Raw genomic sequence first — 21,559 nt, 5'->3', positions numbered from 1 at the left:
AAAAATCGTCCTGCAAGCTGCAGTGAAGTTTCAAAATATATGTGCTCAAGTATCAAGATATAAGGTACACAGGCTAGCGGAGTACCTCTTCAATTCCGCTTATATCACGTGATAAACCGATGTGTTACAGCCAGGCACCGCTAGCTATGCTGAGTGTAGACGCGTTTAGCGGAGAGTAGTTGCGAGTAAACTCATCGACAATTATCATTTCGCATTTTGTACTATCCACATGAGAAAGGAGTTGATCTAGACTTATATACCACCTCTCCTGGACATCTTGGGCGAATCTGAAGAAGGAGAACGAAAAGCCAAGCTATCCGGACATGGCATCTCGCCGAGATAGCAATGCCGACAGAAATATCGATGCTCGTAAAGCTTTAGGGATACGTCCCGGTGGTCAACCTCCACCTAGAGTAGGTGAACTCCTGTTTTCGATCATATTTGCCTTACTGTAAGACTGATACTGACATATTTTGAGGTTTTAGCTCTTCCTTGAACGTCCATCTGTACCTTCTGGTCCACCATCACCTACACTTCCTATACCATCTTCACCTAAATCACCACCTGGTTCAAGAAATGTATCTATATCTATACCTCCATTAACTATACCTTCTTCACCTATAACATCTGATCATCCCAAACGATTTCGAAGACCAACAATTTCTTCGAAAACCAAACCAGCTGGGTCAACTTCGAACAACAGAGGTTTATATGAAACTCAAAAATTGTTATCACATTTATTAGATAAATTAGAAGACCGTGATTCGGCTCCAGATTTATTAGAAAAAGCCGCTATATCAGCAAAAGAAATAAGTGGTAAAAGTAAAGGAAAACAGAAAGGAAAAGTACAAAGATTAGGTAATGCTATTGCTGCCGCTGCTCAACATGCTTCAACACCGGGATCATCACATTTCTTGTCTCCACCGAATTCAGCTGCAACTACGGCCTCTACATCTGGATCAGGAATAGGTAGTAGTAGTAGCATAGGTGTAGGAATTGGTAATGAAGATTTTGAAGATATTATTTTAGCTGAAGGTGAAGTTGATACAGAAGCTATATACGATTTGGTTGAACAAACGAGAGGTTTGTTGGTATTAGCAGATAAACAAGGATTGGATTTATTTGATGATCAAGGTGGAAGACCAAGTTTCTCCGATGTACCTATTTTAGACTCGACTCCGATAAAAAACAAACGGAAAACAGGGAGGTTCTCTTCTATTGCACCCTCCGGTTCAATCAAACCGTCATTCTCATTTCCGCATAATAATAATCAACAGGAAGAAACACCGCCTAGACAATCTACTTCTAATGCTATGTCAGGTTCGGCATTATTATCTAGAATCTTGAACGTGCTGTATACACTTTTGACAGTGGACTGTTTACATCGGATTCATCTCTTTAGGCCTTCATGTCCCCCTTATGCTTTACAGGCAGCATGTTTAGATATAGCTAATTTCCTTTACGTTAAGTGTGGAACCGATACCAAAATCACAGTTGTTAGTATGGTCGTTGATGGGATTTATGGCATGGGTGGAATGTTAGAGAAAGTATGTGAATGGATAGAAGGTAAGATGGGTGAACTTCTGAATCGCTTGGCGAAGGAAAGAGGTGGGCCGGGAAAGAAATATGAAGCGGAAGATATGGAATGGACGGGTGAGCTAGAAAATCTCTGACACCGTCAGTACGGAATTTCGATCTAGCTGACAAGTCAAACTCAAGATCCATTTTCGACGAAAGAAGCTCCTGGTAAGGCGGTGCCAACTTTTGCCATCTCAACTGATTCTCAAGATTCTTTACCTCCTCCAACAAATCCCAATAAACCAGGTTGGATGAAATATTCCCCTACATCACCTTCATTTCCCTTTTTTCCGCCTGGTGATATTGCAGGTCTCTTATCGACTCATGCTGCCAATGACGCTTCAAACCTGACTATACAAATAGCTTCCCTTATTCCGAAGTTACTACTGGGCTTAGCAACTATGGTCAACCTATCTATATCCAAACTCACCACCATTCATCGCGTGCACCGACTCTTAGCTCTGATTCTGACAGCGAAACCGGACTCATCCTTGGACTTACTGGAGATTGTCGCTTACGCTCCTCCTATCCCTCGGCGAGCAGCCCTCGAATTTTTGTCAACATTCTATCCGACTGTTATGGGACATAATTCGATATCTCGTCGTTTAGCAGACACGACATATTCGGCTCAAAGGGCAAAATGGGAAACAGGCCATGAGAAAGCTCTGGGTGAAGATGATGAAGCACATTACCATATTCCTTGGAGGTATTCAACAAAAGATGACCCTTCAAGCACACCTCCCAAATGTAATGTATGCGATAGTGAAGTACACGGATTTGCAGTAAGGTGCACAATGTGTAAAGAATATCGACATTTACACTGCTATCATGCTGGAGGCGTAAACACATATGATGTTATCACAATAACATCGAACGATACTGCACATCAGATGGTTCATGTTAAATTCTCACTTTCTCCGTCAAGATTAGATGAACAGATCTTATATGGATCTACACCGCGAGGCAATTCAAATTCAACTAAAAGACGAGTCGGTCAACACGATTTGTCCTTGGTTACGCTATTCAATTTGACCTTATGTGAAGAATGTCATCTACCCCTTTGGGGAAATACTGCTCAAGCTTATGGTTGTATGAATGGATGTCAACGTTTCTTTCACCCTTTCTGTCTAGACCGTATGGAAAAACACAACAACGGTCAATGCAGATTTGGTAGAGATGTAGTCATAGATGAAATCTCATCTCAAGGCAGTAATCCATTCGTAATATCGTTAACTAAATTTCAGGAATCCTTCAAACGCTTGTCGCAGAGTCTTTGTCTTAATGCTGATGATTTGGCTAGAAAGACTTATGATGAGATAGCGGTACTTTGGGGTGGGTTATGGATACAATATCAGATACTCAAAAATGGACTCTCAAGTGGAAGTATAAGAATAACGGATTATAATAGCAAAAATGAACCTGATTTACTTAATATGAAATCGACGTTAAAGCTATACGAAGAACAATTAAAATCCAGATATTCAGAAGCTTCACCTGCATCAAGTGATCTCATACATGTTATTGGATCAGAATATCCTTTAGGTTGTGGATATATTTTCTCTGATAGGTTCTTGACTTATGTAATCGCTTTGATGAGAGCGCCTTCATCTACCAACCCAATGGCAAGTGGAACTCAAACTCCTTCAGATGGTTTACTTACTCCTTTAGGCTTACCCGCGCCAGAAGAAGTACCTACAAACGAAGGCTCTTTTGAAATGTTACCTCTATCAATCATATCTTCATCTTTAACCACGGATTTAGGATTATCGGATCCTACAATATCAACTATATTTTTAACGCAATTACGTTCGGTTGGATTAATATCAATCAATAACTATCTATCTATAAAAGAAGAAGATCTGAATTCACCAAGTATATGGGTAGGATTTAATTTACCTTTATTAATGGACAATTCATCAACCATAGAAATATTGATTTCTACTATTGAAGTACTTTTAGATGATCTAGATTTGACTTTAAACGAACAAGGATTAAAATTGTTATTCGAAAGATGTTGGCCTAGTGGTTTATGTTCACCTTATGCATTAGATAAATTAGGTAAATCTTTAGTTAATTGGATAATGTTACAAGATGAATCTTTGTTACAAATCGTTAAGCTGTATGCATCAAAACATAAAAAATTACCTGGAGTCAAATTATCACAATCAAACAATTCCTCATCTTCCAATATGAATATCAATTCAAATATAAATAGCAATACAAACAATCAAAGTTCAGTAAATATCTATAAAGAATCTCGGATCAAATTACTAAAGAGATTCGCTTTACCTTGGTTGAGAGCTTTACATGATTTAGATCCTATTCCGTAAGTGACAGGTCCGCTACGAAATTTTCTTCGAGCTTCCTTTTTGAAACATGGTATCATCTACGCTCGACCCGATATTCAGTATGGCTGAACTAATGGTTTACATGTAATCTCATCTACATTGCAGCTACGCAGCTATGGTCTATGAAGAATGTAAAAATCCTATCGCAGCTGGTAAGCTGAATTTTGAGGGCGAAGAATCCAATAACCAGGTAAGCTTGGAGAGTGTAACAGGAAGGCTGTGGGAGAGGAGCTAATCAGGTAATTTCGGTCAATAGATGGCATCGAAAATGGCGGGTATAGCACTTGAACGAATGACTGCTGTCGTAGATGCCAATGCTATCTTTTCTACCTTAATGGAGCTTGTGACAGCTTGGTTGGAAGATTTAGGTGCACTAGCCGATCAGGTAAGCTTCCCTTTTTTATCATTACAAGTACTATCATATTATTTTACTCGCTAAGTGACGATCTATTCAGGACGTGGTCTACCGATCTCTTCCCCGACTCTTGCGACATTCAAGTTCTACCCCCTCGACATCTTTCGATCAAACAGATTTATTCTCGCTATCGCTATCAGTGTCCCAATCTGGACCAGAGGGCTTAATACGAGTTTGCAGATGGTTGAGAGTACTTTCATTTTCAGGTGTGGAAGTACCTTGGAATCTCCTTATCGATTTAGTAGAATTACAACTGACAACCAGAAGTGAAGTGGACGCCAGATTAGATCTAGTCATAGCTGTAGGAGCTAATGGAATGACTATGGAACCTGAAGCTTTTGCTGGATTATGTGCTAAAGTCGGGAAAGGTGTTTTCACTGATATGGCAAAGGGTGGTGGTAATGGTTTAGCGCAGAATGAGTAAGTCAGCTGATTGCCTGTGTTTAACAATATAATCCCTTTAATATGTGATATGGCGGAAGAGCTAATTAGCTCTGCGATAGGCTGGACTTGATCAAGCAAACTATGCTACTTTGCCTGAGAGCGTACGGGGTACCTTTGGAAGAGGTTGCACGTACCTCCTTGAACAGCGGGGAATTACAGACCAAACAGCCTGCAAGGTGAGTATTCGGAAGCGGTGGATTGACGTAGACATCGAATGACATTCCTAATATTGTAATCTTATAGCATGTCCAGAAAACGTCGTGTAACAAGCGGTCGTACTGTCTTCTCACTCGATAAAGATATGGTCTTATCTGCGGCGACTATTCTAGACCGAACCGATTTCCCTTGCGAAATAGTACTTGACTTTTTATGGCTTCTTTTCACTAAAGCCATCATGGTGGATAACGTCGATGGATTTGTAAGCTTTGGTACGCTTGTTCTCCACGACAAAAAGCTGATATCACAATTTCAGATACATCGTGTTTGTTCAAAACTGTATCAAACGTAAGTACCGTTGTCGGTCGTCCGGTCATTTTGTTAAGCCGACTTGCTTCGATCTAGGATATGGCCTCTTGTTGGTTTCACTGTGGATCGTCGGAGTCGTAAAAGGATCATTTTGAAGATGCTTAGTGTCAGCTCCAATGCTCTAGAGAAGATCGTGAGGGAGCAATTGGATTCAGGCTCAAAAGGCAGGTGAGTGCTTGTCTACTCAGAATATTTGTGCACTTATATCGGTAAGTGCACAGCTGACCTTGGACATTCAATCAGAGCACAAGTTCGCGAAAGACTTCTCACGTTTATCCTAGAATTAGCAGACTCCTCCATCGTCTATGAGCTGTCAACTTGGCAATCTTCAGCTGTTGGGTTGATCCTACTCCTTTTTGACGTTTTAACGGATACTTCAGAAATGTTATCAGACAATCTGGTCATACTTCAAGCATTGTTACCTACCCATCTTCAAGCGATGTCGACCTGCTTTGAGGAATATTTATTAAGGCATAGTGATGAAAAGAGACTGATACTATTGACAAGACTAAGAAGGCTCAGGTTGAGCTTAATTACCTGGCCGAGTAAGTATCCAATTCAAGTGTTTAAATGGAAAAATAAAGGTCAATGAGCTGACAGGTATAATAAAGTTCTTTCTTGGACCAGGATTGAACAACTCCTAGCAGAAGAAGTAGCTTCAATCACTCATCTTCGTCCCGGCCGAGCTGTAAGTCTGACTTTCACTCCTTTAGAATAACATGACTGAACAACCTTCTTAGTCACAAACCATTTCAGCCTTAATGGATGCACAATCTGTACGATGTTCACTCATATCATTGGGTTTAGATATGATATCTTCAGGAGTCAACATACCTTGGACAACAGCACAAAGATTCCAACAACATGTTGCATCATGTTTATCTTTACCTTGGACAAATCCGATTGAAGGTATAACTTCATTGGTCTTACCGTCAATAAGAGATGTATTAGATAGTTCAGCTAGAATAACAATTTCAGGTCAAACTTTCGAAAGTAAAGCTAAAAAACCTGCTTTAGTCGGTACGCTATTCGTACCTATAGTAATTGACTTAGGGGGTGAATTAGGTAAATTTGAGTATCTAACTCAAAGAACTTTATTGGATATTTTGATGGTTACGTTTTTCAAGGTACGTGTTGTATTTCGATCAAATCATATCCCGCCTTTTGTCTGTAACGGTATATCAGAGCTCTTTAGCTAATTGTTTAAATATATATACAACAAATAGCAAAACGTTCGTACGGTAGAACTAGCTTCCTTAAGTGCACTTCAAACTCTAGCTCAATTCGTAGCTACCACAGAATGTGCAGAAAACAGACTTCTTGCTTTACAGATTCTACAAACTGCGCCTGTCAGGATGGATAGGGAAAGCGTTATAAGAGCTGTTCCGTAAGTCAAATAAAATTGTCTCGAAACAGACAATCAGCTGATACTCTCAATATGTCCTTCGTTCAGATTGGTTTTCGCTACTATAGCTGGAGTTTTAGTCAAGGAGAACGAAGCTGAGCACGCTGATTCGGCTGTTCTGGAACAAAGTGAGTGTCTCACATAGCTATCGCGACGACTACGATAGCTGACTGCTTAAAAGGTCGATCGTTCTTGAGAGATATCGTTAAGAGGTGAGTTAGCAGATGAAGGTAATTTTATGGCATACGATTTACGATAAGTTTCTACGTTAGTTTCGGAAGATCGGGGCTTTTCATCCAACTATTCAGAGTGAGTATATCGTGAATCAAAAAGTCAAGATTGTTAATTTGTTCAACAGGTCGACGAGACCACCACGAATAAGCCTAATGAGGCTTCGTCTTTGGGTAAAGCTCTTCAAATGCTTCAAGCGACGGAAAAGAACACTGAAGGAAGACCTACTATATTTGATAACGTTTTCTATAACCTGTGATTAATCAACGATCAACTTAATATGGTGACATGCACAAGCGACAACTAGCTGACTATCAAATGACTTTGCTATCTAGATCAGATGTATTGAAGCGTGGCCGTCAAACTATTGATCAGGTATTAGCGTCATTATGCAGATTTGCGGAATCTTTACAAGTGGAATTATCAGAAGATGTCGCACAGAGTGAGTATCTCCCTTATCATGATTGAGTTGATGCCAGATACATACAATGTAATGCTATGTACTTATGTCTGCCTTTCTTTGCAGATTTTGGACTATTCATTGCTAGATTGGGTAAACACGTGGCGGAGTGGGACCCACAGGAATTTGATCCTAATCCTATCCTTAAGACGTGCGCAGTGATTCTGGATCTTGTACAACCTGTTGCTTCCACTGTAAGTCGGAAAGGACATCATATGAGGATAATGGAATGCTTACAGTTATGTATACTATACATTATCTACTTTAGCCGTTGTTACATCAAACATCTACGCTTCTACATCTAGCTTTAACCAGGTTCAACGTTTCACAAGAAACCCTTTCCAGACTATTAGATGTATCAGAAAGAGTGGCGAGAGGTCAATCTACCGAAGACACCGTTAGGACTGTTGTTTTTGAATTGGCAGGATCAATAGTTCATGGACTAAATGTCACGCCAATCACTTTACTCACTCTACTCAATGTAAGTCAGCTATTTTTCATTTATTGATGAGACTCAACTGACGAACAACGTTGCTAGTTCCTCGCAATTAGCGCTTTCCCAGAACAAGCTCTAGATTCTCGAAGTTTCACTCAACAGAAAAGAGTTTTAACTGATTCTACACCAGGTTGCATACAAATATTACTTCGTACTCATCCGACATTCACTATGGGAAGGATTGAACCTGAAATCACACTTGCTATAATGTCAAAAACTGCCACTGTATTATGTAGAGCTGAAATGATCATTGATGGTATAATAAGTCAAAGTTTAGGTAATATCACTTCGGAGGTGAGTGAGAATTACGATAGTTGCTCCTACTTTGCTTTGGAACCAGGTTCAACTACTGTACTAATTTAACCTATCTGTCTTAGGCCGCATCAACTCAAGTTAATTTATTCATCTTTATACTTTTATCTTCGTTAGAATTAGAAATGGGTACAGCGAGGAAAAGATTGATTTCATCATATCCAATAATTGCAAGAGCGACCTCACTATGTTTAAGAGCATCGGCAGATTTCCTGACTTTACAAGATGCGACAGGTGATGGTACAGAATTATTATCATTAGTTTTTGTTATTTTTCGTTTAACCATCTTGTCTTTGAACGACAATTCTTCTCCTTCAAGTCAAATTGATCAACAATCAAAAAGTAATATGAAAATGGAACAAGATTTAATGGATATGTTTTGGTGTAGAATTTGGCCAGATTGGTATAGGCTTTTAACTATTTCTTTGGATTCTACATGTATCAATGGGGTAAGTCGTGATCAACCATTCCACTTTCAAGTATTGGAAGCTGTCTTTAAAAAGGGTAAATGATATTGATCGGTATTTAAATTACCCATTTTGTTCGCAGCCGTTAAAAGCAGTCTCACATTCGATATTCCTCGACACCATAATATTTTTAGGTCAAACACATTCATCGATACTAATTAAACATTCAGGTACATTATCACATTCGTTAACTATTCTAGTTAAATATCAAGAATCCCTAAATGTAAATGCACCTTCAATACCAATAACGAATAATGAAAAAAGTGGTGGTGGTGGAAAGATTCAAAAAGCTGCACAAGTTTTAGATAGAATTTCAAATGGAATTGGAATTGGTGGAAATAATCTAAATAACAAAACTAAAAAAGCCTTAATATATAGTATCAAGAAAGATTTGAGTGCAACTGAAAAGATAAAATCTCTTAGATCTATGGGATAAACTAGTGTAATGATAAACGATGTGCAAAGATCTAGGATATAGAGATATATGTAAAATAATTGCTTGTAGAACAGATACTTCTGTTATGATGAATTTACGAATAAAATAATGCATAATAATGATGACTATGAAGACTGTCAAGTATCGGTGTATTAGTAAATTTGAGTTAAATATGTACATACAGTATTTAATCCTCCAGTCTCCTAACGCTCAGATTGAAAATCCCTGAAACCTATTTCTACTGTGACGTATATGTAACGATCAATTATCTCTGGTTATGGTAGATTAGATTGAACCTCCAAATCCATTACTAGTCCATCAATAGTTTCTACTTGTTCACTTCTACCATCTATTCCATTCGTATCGAATAGAATCAGAGAAACAGGTTGGATGGACCATCTTGAATTTCTAGATTCTGTTTTGGGACATTGTGATATATCACTACCACTATTCAATAAACTCTCTTCAAATGATCCATCTAATTCAACTTGATCATATACATATGAAGGCATGTCATTCACTGTAGCATCAATAGTTGTATATCTATTTCTATTACTACCGTTACCATTATCGTTATTTGTTAAAGATGGATAAGAAGAAGTCCATTTGAATTTAGCTTGAAATTGATTTTCACCTAATGATTCGATTTTTCCTCTAGGATGATTGTTTTTTATCTATTTGAGTTATTGATAGTCCCTAAGTTTACTGATTGGGGTTCCCCTTGATGCTTACAAGTCCAAGTAGCTAATACACATATAGTATTATTATTGTTATTTTCATCTTTGGGTAACTTAACTCCTCTTGTATAATTTATACGTGGACTTTCATCAGTCTCCGATTCAGTAGATGAAGGAGTTTCCATACAATCATCACTTGATGTAGGTTCACTAAATTCAGGTTTAGGAAATTGTAACATTGATGGAGACATTGTTTTCCGTATGCCAATTACAGTACTAGAGTAATCTATAAATCGAATGTAAAACTTGAAATTAGGGCGAGATGACTTGGATAAACAATTCAGCTGATTATGAAGTATGTATGTAGATCAGTGAGGAAAGAAGGTCAATAACTGTATCTTTCGGTACCAACATAAAGTGATATTTATACAATTTCAAAACGTTCAATCGTGATGTTATTGAACAGAATGAACGGCTCAGTAGATGTAATAAACGAAGGTTTCTCATCGAAAAACAAAGTATGACGTTGAAAGTGGGGGATAAGAATATCCATCCTTTGTTGATTTCGGTTATCATGAACAGATCAGTATATGATCTCTGCTCACTTTCCATAAAATCAAAGATCTCCAAATGTCTTGGCGCGAGAAGATACTTTAGCATCCTCCTATATGAAAGGTAAGATAGGTTTTTCGTGTACGGTTAGAAGTGCTTACCCCAATATATCCCTTCATGGAACTGATAAAGCTTCGCGAGTAACTAGTGAGTGGAGCTGTTTAAAGTTCAGCAGATCCAGAGAATTTGCTTTGTCTAACAGAAGAGTGACTAAAGAAGGCCGATGATGGCGGAAGAATAATCACTGAATTCCCAGAATTCACCATTCCTTCTATTCGGTCAATATTATTAGGTAATGAAGGTGCGTTCGTATTTTGAGAGTTCTTTCAAAAAACCCATGGTATAGATTTTACATTATATCGTTTGAAGCCGGATTGCAAGTATTGTTCAACCTATCACCACGCTAAGATCCAGATATTCAAGGTATGTTTGTGACCGGTAATCATTACGAATAGTATTTTCATATTCTAATATGATGTAATTTATACATAAACTATTATCTTCTAATTGTTTCTACCATCTTTTAACGTATCCAAGGAACCCAAAAAATGACATGCCGATATATGCAGCGAATCGTCACTAATATCTTTAATCCCTTCTCCAACTTATGACTCTTCTTGCTTCTTCACTTTTCCTTTTGATTTTTTCTATAGTTTCTTTATCATAAATTTCAGATAAATCTTTATTTTTCTCTTTATCATTATTTAAACAATTTTCTAAATGATTTTTTAGATCTTTTGGTGACATTACAACTAAATTATCAATATCTAATCCTATATTAGGGTTCCATCTAGTTAATTGTGGTTTTTGTAATATATCGTAAGGAGGTAAACTTGATCTACCTTGATATAAATCATCAAAAACAAAACCAATATCATCAATTGAAATGGGTAATCTTTCCATTTCTTTCAAACCTTTAAAATCTTTTTCAGTCTTTAATAATTGTTTTTCTAATGATCCATATAATTTTTTTCTATTTTTGATTTCTGAATAATCAGTTAATGTTTTACCAGATAAATCTAATAATATATATGTAGATATATTTAATCCAAATATTGCTGGTAAAGGTCCTAAAACAGGTAGTATCCTGACTCTAAAATCATCAAATGCTTGTAATTCTTTGACTGCTCCCCGCTGGAATTCTTCTTCAGGTAATGGTAATAATTTGATTTCTGATGGAGTTTCTGTGGAATATACCACGCTAAAATAATTGCCATCAGCTTACTTATATCCTGGTATTTTCGAGCATGGCTAGTCATTCTACTTGAGAAATCCTAAAGCTGTAAAGCAGATTAAGGGATCTTTTACACTCACGGTATACCATTGGGAATACCATTAATCCTCAATTTTCGTCTTACTGATCTAGCTAATGGATCTTCGTATGTGTTGGCAATATCCCTATTGTTGATTCATCAATTCAATGAAAAGGCTTTATAGTTGTATGTACGAGCCAAAGTGCTTACGCAATTTGCACTCTCGTTGGATCCTTCTTAGCTCCAGCCCCCATACTTGCAAACACCTTGATATCATTTTTGTAGCAGTGTGATAGTAAATCGACTTTAGTTTCCAGATTATCTATCGCATCTACTACCCAATCTGCGCCTTTTAACCATTCTTCAGCTTCTGTACCTTTACGCCATAGTCCAACTTGGACATCTACCCTGTGGAAATGTATGGATTTCAGTAACAGCCCTTATGTTGCCTATCTCTTTCCAAGTGAATAAGCCGACTTACTGTGCCCATGGTGCTACTTTCTTGAAGTATTTCTGCGTTGCTATCACTTTCGGTGTTCCTACATCTTCCAATGTAGCACATGCGTGTCGGTTGAGTGATGACAACGTTGTCAAGTCAAACTATGGGTCATATGTCAGCCAAGGCTGCGACATCAATGGGGTGACAAAGCATACATCTATAAGCAGTATTCGTCCAACTCCACTATATTGTCATTGTCAGCATAGGTATCACGCTTAACGAATGTAAACAGGGCTGAGCATACCTTCGCAAGAGCATCAAGGCACACCAACTTCCTACGCCTCCACAACCTACTACTACTACATATGAATTTCGCACTTTCTCCATTGACTCTTCTCCAAGGAAATTGTAATTCCTTGTCAGCTGGAGCAGAAAAACGATGTCAGCTCATCATTCGTATAATTATATCAGTCATCCAGAAGTAAAGTAAAGGAAATCCAATTGTAGTGGTCTTACAGCATTAAGAATACTTCTATAGGATGATTGCGACATTCGGCTTGAGTTCACTTACCTGTTCACGTATTAAACTTTCATCAAATTCACCTTTTGTCCAATCTTTTTCTTTTTTAATTATTTTTTCCAATTTTTCTTCAGGTGTACCAAATCCACTATTGACTCTTGAATTTTCCCACTCTTCGACATCTTCACCAACTTGTTTTTTCAATCTTGTTGTTTTCTGTTCACGTCTTAATGATTGATATGATAATATGATTGATGTACTCGCTATTGCTGTTGCTGCTGCAGTTAGGAAAATCGTTTGTTTGGTTGATAAATCTGATAATGGCATTGTGAAAGGTCTCCTCCGTCTGAGTCTCTATCTTGACCACAATGTAGTGGACGTTGTCCGGAAGAGAAAGTGATATAAGCAATATCTTATTCTGTCAATAAATCTGCATAAAAGAGCATGATATGATTTTTGAAGAAAGAGATCATCCTCCACTCGTCTTCAGCTCGGCACGAATGAACGGAATCAAATCTCGATTAACATCAATTATCTGGTGATGTCATCATTCTTTACTGTAAACAACTTGCATCTTTAGCAGTCTCTGCAAGCACGTAGATCGATATAAAGAGCATGACATGAGCAAGACTAGCAATAGCTTAATAAACCTTGTAGCTTTCAGTATTATTCTTCAGTATTGACTTGCTGCCCTTCGATATCATTCTGAAAAGCTTGACGACCATACCTGTCTGATCGAGGCAAACCTTTTCGTTCTGCATCAAACAAGCAAAAATGGTCCAACCTTCCTTCTCGCATCCTCGGTCTGATCCATCATCGTCCTCCACATCGACTTCACCAACAGCAGCATTGGATACATTTTTAGATAATCAGCATCAGTCATACTTTGAAGAATTATATAAATCAGAAGCTGTATGTCTGTGTATACTAAGGTGAGCTAACAGATACGAATAGCTTTGTCGTTCATTCCAATAGCTCATGTGTCTTATTCAACTCCCGGATCAGGTCATTACCGCCGGTATGTAGGCACATCATATTGCATAACTTGTGGTCACATCAGCCACTTCGAACAATCGATATAAAAAGTCTTCTACAGATGGATATACAGGTATCCTTGCAGGAGTAAGTCACTCTTCCCTCATATATTCGGAGTGAAACGAAAAGGAGAAACTCAGCCACCACATGCCTATCGAGGTTGTTAGGCTGATTGTTCACCATATCCTAGTGTCGATGAGGTTATGCGACCAGCTATAAATCGTAAAATACTGCATCCACTGCTGAACAAGAAGAGCAAGATGATTTATCCCTCAAATGATGCTTTCAAGAAAGGATTAAGGAATGCTTTGACTGGATTGTAAGTCCCGTCAAAATGGAAGACTCAACTCTCTTCATTATCGCTCTCTGTGGCGTAAGTAATTATTGATTATCAGACGTATTACATTTATAGGGGAACATCAAATTCTTTTGGTGTACCATTTGATCGAGAAGATGATGCTGATATCCCGGATCAGCAAGCTCTGGAAACGTATGGAGAAGATGCCTTTGAGGTAAGCCAAGTAAAGGGACGTAACGTGATTTTAAGTAGTTGATCATATTAACGCAGGGAATCCTGAAATACATGGTATCGTCTGGTTTAGGTGTCGGCTTTCCAGTCGCTAGACCTCAGATGGAAGTACTGGAACTATTGCTTATAAGTGGATTGATGGTGGATCCGTGAGTGGATTATCGCAAAATGTTCGCCTGACTTAGCTGATACAGTTATGTCGATATATCCAGATCGGATCCAAGTGGGCAGAATCCAAATTTAAATCGGATGACAATCACATCAAAAGGTTTTCAATTTTTATTGGAAGACCGTCAGACGCAGTTATGGGAAATACTGATGTATTACCTGACGGCTAAAGAAGTGAGCTGCTGTGTCCTTGCGTAGTGAAAAAAAAAAAGCTTATTTCGGATGTCCTCGTAGGCAAATTCAGAAAGATCAGCGGTGGTGTTATCGATGTTTTTCTCTCTTGGGTGTATGCAACTAGGCCAAGTTAGTATAACCGCCCGAGAGAAATCGATTTTTTTTTAGCTAAAACTGATATTGCTATTGGTTGATCTAGGATTATTCTGCTTCCAGGTCGTTTCCAGGAGCATTGTCAGCTCTTAATGACTTGGCTCAATATGGATTTATCTATCGACCTGCTCCAGAATCCGATCAATTCTTCCCTACTCATCTCGCTACAGCTCTCTGTAGTGGTGATGCGGCAGCCACACGAGGTCAAGATGCAGATGAAAAGAGGTTCTTAATCCTGGAAACCAATTACAAGATATATGCTTATACATGTGAGTATTGCTGCGCTTGCTATCATTTAGAGCGACAGAAAGATCGGCGCTTAAGGCTGACATTCTGTATCTTAAATTTAGCCAATGAACTAGAGATTGCCATTCTAAACCTATTTGTCGATATACGTATACGATACCCAAATTTAGTGGTTGGCAAGCTGGATCGTAAGAATGTAAAATCAGCCATGGAGAAAGGCATTTCAGCAAATCAGATAATATCATATTTATCAAGTCATGCACATCCACAAATGTATAATTCTCCACCACCATTGTTACACCCGACTATAGTAGATCAATTGCATTTATGGGATCGGGAGAGAAATAGATTGAAAACTGAAGATAGTGAGTTTCACAGTGCAATCTTTCCCGTTAGCTGTCGATGTCCTTTAGGAAAATTGTGATAGCTAATATAATCACTGTTTGCCCATTGTCATGTAGCTGTTATGCTGGAATTTTTCAGTAAGGAATTATTTGAAGATACAGAGAAAGAAGCAAAAGCCAATGCAGCTTTACAATTGAGTATACCAAATCAAAAATTCCTATTTATTGAACCTCAAACTAAAGCTGCTATAACGGAGTTTGTCAAAGAACGACAAACTCAATTGCGATCTGGTTTTTAGGCTATGAATAATTATAGTTTAGTCGTAGTACAGTATCTGCTGCGGTATAATGTTGTCTCGCCGAGACATAACACGGATCCGTCCGAGTAAATCATGTATGTACTCCTTCCTGAGATGTATACTGTATTGATAGTACTATTAGTTTGGATAACCTTGATTAATTTAGTGTCGTGCCGAGAATGGAGTTAAGGTTGTTATAACCTTATGACCACTTGTTTATCACTCAACGTTCAACTTGCTGACTTGACTTACATGAGTCGTAATCTCCTCACTAGATTTAGTTTAGGTTAAGAGTTAACTTGTTGCATGTTTATTCGTTGATTCGCCTCTTTACTTTCCATTTTCTCTTTCAAATATAATATCCAATATTACGCGTAAATAACTCTTTTTCTTATATATTTGTTGATAATACAATATATCAATTACACTACGATTCTCAATCAAAATGTTCAACGATACATTTACTACTGATATCATTCCTCATTTCAATGAATATCTCCCCAATCCATTTCACGCACTTGTATCATTGTCAAAACCAGAGATAACATACGGGTAAGTAGCTTCTTCTATTAATCTGACGTTTAAAGTTATAGGAAATGGAAGAGGCTGAGTTACTTGCACAATTAGTGTTATCTTTACTTTTATACTCGATGAGTCCGTAGAAATTGTAAAAGACTGGTTGTCAACCGTGAAAAATTACCTTTCGTATGTCTGTTCCCTTTTCATTGCGCACGCAAGTAAAAGAACTGATTTCCAATTGTTAAATTTAACGTGTTTCGATATAGTAGATCATCTAACTTGAATATAATCGTAATTATATTGGCATTTTCAGGTATTGGCATTTACAAGATATCTGAACAGTATGAAATGAATGAGAACAGATTGTAAGCTTGATTTTGTTTTCCTGCTTGTGATAGGAATGACATCGATACTGTACTAACTATTCTGGTCGGTTCTACATATACAGTATAATACGATTTAGAGTATTAGCAAATTGGTTAATCAATTCAACAGCATATATAACGTCAATATCAATCCTTTTAACAATTATTAGAATGATCTTTTTTGGTCTAAGTCATTACAAGATTCAAAATCTCAAAAAAGATATTATCAAAATCATCATTGAGATTTCCCTATTTGGCTGGTTAATCCTACTCCATCTGGTCGTAACTGATCCAATAAAGAATCAATATTATCATGAATTAAATATAAAATACGGATATAATCATGATTTAAGAAGAAGGAAAAACGAAAAAGGACAAGACATAAGTTATTGCGAAAGGGTAATAATTGCATTTAAAGAAGAAAAGAGAAGTTTAGATGAACAAAGAGCTAGAAAAACACGAAACCATACATGATTCTGAAATTCGAAAATAAATGCAATAAAACTCCTTCCTGCCGCTTTTATCTCAATATTAGAATTGCAACCCGTTTTCTTTCATCTTATGCTTCCCCATTAATGACTAAGATTTCTTCTCACTTTCGTTGTACTTCCACTTCCCATATATTTTGATCATTGTAGCCTGTTATCTCTAATCCTTTGCTTTTCAATGAACAGCTTTACCTTTCTTCCTGCCTGTACTGTTCACATTGTGTTGGTGTTCATATGTTATTGTATCCTGTTTTCCATTATCTTACGTCTTTCAATCGATTGGACTATCTTTCTTCATCCTTTTCTGTGTATATCGGTTCTCGAAAATTTTACATCATAGTTACCTATTGTCTCATGCCTGAGTTATTTGTATTCTCAGCATATCATGCATGTTCTATCTGAATAACCCGAGTACCACGATTGAAACGATTGAGCATGATATTTGATCACAACCAACTATCGATATCCCCATTCACCTCTATCCTCTTCATCCTGATATTCGTCCTCACTATTCTCATCATCATCAAATTCATCACTCCAATTATTAGCAGCATTGAATCCAACCATATCTTCATCCGCATCTTCATCTTCAGGATAATCATTTCTATAATAATCCTCATCATTTGAATCTTCATCAGCTTCATCTTCAGGTTCCGATCCTGATATTGACGAAGGCGGTGAGATATCTTCGAATCCTAGTCTATACAAACATATCATTGCGTTCACATATATCAGCATACGGTAATAATTGTATACCCCAAAGCATTCTTTCAACAACAACAACAATATGGCCATATGGGATACTTACAATTCACCGATTGTTACACCATCACCTACACCTATACCTAATGATACTGAATTATTATCCCTGTAATATAAATCATATACCCATTCATCTTCTATAGGTGTGGAAATAGATGCTGGATCAGGTTTCTTTGCAGTCTCTTCCACTACACACAAAGAGTTGATCAGCAAAAATTATTGATGACCAAATATAATTAGTTTAGGGAATTAAATGGATCGGTCTACTTACACTTTAGATATTCCTCTAACATAGGTAAGAAACTAGCCATTTCTTTCTCTTCTTCTGGATTACTAGCTTGAGTTATATTTCTAGATTGGCCAGCTGAGGGCGGTACGGCTTGGGCATCTACAAATACTAATGGTGATTCTCCATTTTCTGTCCTGTATTTATTGAAAGATGTCATGAATTACACTTATTCCCTCTGTGTTGGATCGATCTGTGTATGAGGGAGATATGGCAAACTTACTCAGCTATAGTCATTATTCTAGGAGGCAACATGGCTTTCGTCCTTGGACTCATAGGCGGTATGACACGGTATTGAGTTTGTGATTGATTAAGTGAGGATGATCTAGGTGGAGGATTAAGCAGAGGTTGGGATGAAGTAGAGGGTCCAGCTTCATTTTGAGTGGATATCGTTGTATCATTTATAGGTGGAGATGGTTGTGTAGGTTTTATAGATTGAGTGGGTGCTAATGGAGATTTGGGTAGCGAGACAGGTGAATCAGGCTGCGATGAAGATGATATCAAGCCTTGAATTCTTGTCTAAAGATGATTATTTGATATTTCAGTTCATTCTCTCTGGTTACGATTATTGTGACCGTTAGCATGTATATAAGCTTACCTTCAGTACTTCACCTTCTTGACCTTTGCCTTGCCAGGTATCAGGAACAGTCTCAGCTAATCTAAATACACCTCTAGGTTTACCTGATACATCTCTTCTTCTTTTAGCTCTCAATCTAGGTTCGAGATCTTGTATAACTGTAAACAATCATGATAGAAAGAGGAACATAGTTAGTCACTAAGTATTATTTCTACTGACTAAAGGAACATACCTAAAGATGATAATGGTGCCTCAGTAGCTTTTCTCTTGATTCTCAATACTGTATAAGATGGGTTTGATGGTCCACCATTGTTGCTGTTAGGTATTTGTGGAGGTTGAGAATATGCCATGGTCAATTGTTGATGTTGTTGATGTGAAAATTGCTTATGGATGTATTCGTTACTCTGAAGCGTTGCACTGATGGTATAATCAAGGAAATATATAAGCTACTACTGATGATTCAAAGCTACTAAAGAAGGAATGAAGTAAAGATTTTCATGTATGATTTTCGAAAATCAACGATGCGGTAATTTCAGTACTTGTAATTATAGTGAATTCTTATCGGATGTTTCGAGTGAAATTACCTAATTCTCAATTTTGACGTCAATAAATCTATATATTCCAATCCCTCATTTTGTCTTCCTCTCTTTAGTTACAATATATCCATCCACTAGTTCAATCACAAACCAACATCTGATCACTGTATATTCAAGAACGTTCACAAGAGCTTTCGATAAAATTACTCAGATCTGCTAGTACAAATATGTCAATGATCACATCACAAGCGAGACTTGTCGTCTTACGAACAGTCTTACAGAATCAGAGTAGAACCGTACTTAATCTTTCTTCCTCTTATCAGACTCAAAAATCCATAAAAGACGTCCGAAATTTTACTTCTTCTTGCCGTCAAGCACTTGATGAAACTTCATGTCAACAGCGACGCTCATCAAGCCCTACAAATACAGTGATATCAAGAACAGAATTACATAAATTACATCGGTTATCAGCGTTAAATCCTCCAGAAGTAAATTCATTGGAAGAAAAAGAACTGATTGAAGAGTTATCAGAATTGATTGATTTAATGAATCAAGTTAAAGGTGTCAATTTGCCATCGAGCTTAGAAGAAAGATCCAAATTGTTATCAAAAGGTATAAATGAAGTTATTCTGAATGAGAATACAATAAATGGAATATCAAATAAAGCTCAAACTCATCGGGATATTCGAGGTGATAATGAAGTGATAGAAAAAAGTGGGAAAGAATTATTAAGTTGGTCAAATAACAAATTAGGTGATTATTATGTATCGAAAATAAAAAAGAAAGAATAGGACGATATATATTATGCTCAGAAGATCCCTTTTGGGGGAAATACCAATCATGTTTACTGGATCAATCGTAAAAAAACCAAAAAATCGTCCTAATACTCCAATGGGTAGTCAAGCTCGGTTGGCCATACATGCATGTCGGATGTATGTGTGTATTCTTATTGTATCGGAAACGATTATTGACCAAAGAGGCGCAAACCATAACACCCGTCTTTGGTGGTGTGATCAATCGTTCAAATCTACCTTGTCCAAAAGAGCAAGTGATAGTCTCGTTGCTGTTTTTCTTTTTTGATATGAACTGCTTCAAGTAAAAATGGCAAGACATAATAAGAGAAGAATCGATGCATAAAGGAGGCGGAGGTAGTTTAAACTTATAAATGTCCTTTCAGGAAAATTACAGAAGAAGGCATAGGGAAATGGTAAAGCTGTCTAAAAACTACATTCTTCCCATACATATTATGACATATATTATTATAATCGATGATATGTGTGAAGGCGTAGTCTATATAATCGCAATAAAGAATGAGGATGGTCGGGTAAGAAAAACATTCGTATGGAGACGAGGGAAAAGGTTTGACAAAAGTGTATATAGATGGAACATTAGAATAATGATTTTCTAGAATCCAGCAGCAGCAACAACGACAGCACCTAAACCTAAGACCATGAGATTGTTATCTACACCTAAGACGTATCCAGCACTTTGTGATTTTGCCATCTCAGCTTTGGCTAAAGCAGCGGATTGTGTAGCTTGACTAGCGATTGCTGAGATTGGGCCACCTGCACCTGTAGTGGTAGCTGATACAGGGCCGACCTGGGTAGTGAAAATATGACCTGCAGCTGAGATTGGTCCACCTGCTCTTGTGGTGAAGGGTTCAGCATCAGTTGCAATTGCTGAGATTGGTCCACCTGCGCCTGTGGTGGTAGCTGATACAGGGCCGACCTCGGTAGTAAAAACAGGACCTGCAGATTGTCATCCATTAGCTTCAATTACTGTGGGGACTTATAGGGTTCTCAAGATGGTAGTAGAGATAATAGCAACAATAGCTGAGAATGAAGGATCGCTGTGTGTGGAAGACCTGAGACTTTGTACGTCGAATCTCGAGCCAAGGATGTGACATATAACTCACTTCGTTTGTTAGCCTCGGCCACGTCTGCAGGAACAGCAGCTACTAGAGCGGGGAGAACAGGAATGAGGGCGATGAAGGTGAGGTTCATGTTAACTATTGACTGATTAGTTTGATAGAATATATGAGTTGTGTTGTGACGTTATGTATATAATCAAACAAAAATAATTTGAAGTTGCCAATATGAAAAGAGAAAGGTGGAATAGCTTGTTGGATAAGGAAAGGGTTGAGAAATGAGAAACGAGAAATGAGGAAAAGGATGTTAGAGTACAAGTTGAAGCAGTATCCATTTTATATGATTTGATAGACCAAGGCATACTGTAGCTCTCCACTCATATCTGTCGTGTCTCTGGTACAGTATGGACACCACTGTGGGAGTAGCTGAAAGTACGATATGAGATGAGAGCGGTACTATACATCGCGATGAAGTCTGATCAAACAATCACGGACACCTGATTCTCCCTGCTGGATGTGTTTATAAACCAGCACAATACAATACAGTAAAAGCCATATTACCCGAAAGGGTGCCACTTGCTCCACCAATAACA

General features: G+C 37.7%; 7 protein-coding genes across 7 annotated transcripts; 3 read left to right on the top strand and 4 right to left on the bottom strand.

Annotated features, from left to right (window-relative positions):
• Positions 1-323: 323 nt before the first annotated feature.
• Positions 324-9,117, top strand: L201_003304 (uncharacterized protein; the record flags this gene model as incomplete). Its single annotated transcript, XM_066219059.1, has 24 exons — positions 324-413; positions 486-1,653; positions 1,720-3,904; positions 4,032-4,116; positions 4,183-4,311; positions 4,382-4,761; positions 4,845-4,961; positions 5,029-5,203; positions 5,258-5,289; positions 5,347-5,478; positions 5,554-5,855; positions 5,922-5,998; positions 6,051-6,437; positions 6,537-6,697; positions 6,764-6,843; positions 6,897-6,927; positions 6,988-7,024; positions 7,074-7,201; positions 7,282-7,388; positions 7,473-7,600; positions 7,675-7,887; positions 7,945-8,196; positions 8,280-8,663; positions 8,764-9,117. 24 exons carry the CDS (start codon positions 324-326, stop codon positions 9,115-9,117), a joined length of 7,134 nt encoding a protein of 2,377 aa, XP_066075156.1.
• Positions 9,118-9,392: 275 nt separating this feature from the next.
• On the bottom strand, positions 9,393-10,045 carry L201_003303 (uncharacterized protein; the record flags this gene model as incomplete). The annotated part of the gene is made up of 2 exons (XM_066219058.1): positions 9,393-9,751; positions 9,850-10,045. The coding sequence occupies 2 exons, from the start codon at positions 10,043-10,045 to the stop codon at positions 9,393-9,395; spliced, it is 555 nt and encodes a 184-aa protein (XP_066075155.1).
• A 949-nt stretch (positions 10,046-10,994) lies between these two features.
• Positions 10,995-12,945, bottom strand: L201_003302 (uncharacterized protein; the record flags this gene model as incomplete). Its single annotated transcript, XM_066219057.1, has 7 exons — positions 10,995-11,607; positions 11,721-11,804; positions 11,870-12,067; positions 12,141-12,259; positions 12,314-12,341; positions 12,403-12,521; positions 12,670-12,945. The coding sequence occupies 7 exons, from the start codon at positions 12,943-12,945 to the stop codon at positions 10,995-10,997; spliced, it is 1,437 nt and encodes a 478-aa protein (XP_066075154.1).
• Positions 12,946-13,392: 447 nt separating this feature from the next.
• On the top strand, positions 13,393-15,566 carry L201_003301 (uncharacterized protein; the record flags this gene model as incomplete). The annotated part of the gene is made up of 10 exons (XM_066219056.1): positions 13,393-13,550; positions 13,624-13,740; positions 13,844-13,972; positions 14,066-14,165; positions 14,222-14,331; positions 14,395-14,524; positions 14,585-14,653; positions 14,724-14,946; positions 15,028-15,288; positions 15,385-15,566. The coding sequence occupies 10 exons, from the start codon at positions 13,393-13,395 to the stop codon at positions 15,564-15,566; spliced, it is 1,479 nt and encodes a 492-aa protein (XP_066075153.1).
• A 1,828-nt stretch (positions 15,567-17,394) lies between these two features.
• Positions 17,395-18,913, bottom strand: L201_003300 (uncharacterized protein; the record flags this gene model as incomplete). The annotated part of the gene is made up of 6 exons (XM_066219055.1): positions 17,395-17,638; positions 17,747-17,888; positions 17,972-18,123; positions 18,210-18,505; positions 18,585-18,721; positions 18,796-18,913. 6 exons carry the CDS (start codon positions 18,911-18,913, stop codon positions 17,395-17,397), a joined length of 1,089 nt encoding a protein of 362 aa, XP_066075152.1.
• Positions 18,914-19,326: 413 nt separating this feature from the next.
• L201_003299 (uncharacterized protein) lies at positions 19,327-19,890 on the top strand (the record flags this gene model as incomplete). Its single annotated transcript, XM_066219054.1, has 1 exon — positions 19,327-19,890. One exon carries the CDS (start codon positions 19,327-19,329, stop codon positions 19,888-19,890), a length of 564 nt encoding a protein of 187 aa, XP_066075151.1.
• A 613-nt stretch (positions 19,891-20,503) lies between these two features.
• On the bottom strand, positions 20,504-21,102 carry L201_003298 (uncharacterized protein; the record flags this gene model as incomplete). Its single annotated transcript, XM_066219053.1, has 2 exons — positions 20,504-20,847; positions 21,015-21,102. 2 exons carry the CDS (start codon positions 21,100-21,102, stop codon positions 20,504-20,506), a joined length of 432 nt encoding a protein of 143 aa, XP_066075150.1.
• Between the last annotated feature and the right edge of the window lie 457 nt (positions 21,103-21,559).

Source organism: Kwoniella dendrophila, chromosome 4 (assembly GCF_036810415.1).
Source record: "Kwoniella dendrophila CBS 6074 chromosome 4, complete sequence".
Lineage (NCBI taxonomy): Eukaryota > Fungi > Basidiomycota > Tremellomycetes > Tremellales > Cryptococcaceae > Kwoniella > Kwoniella dendrophila.
Note: the sequence above shows the minus strand (reverse complement) of the source record. Positions and strands in the feature narration are given on the sequence as shown.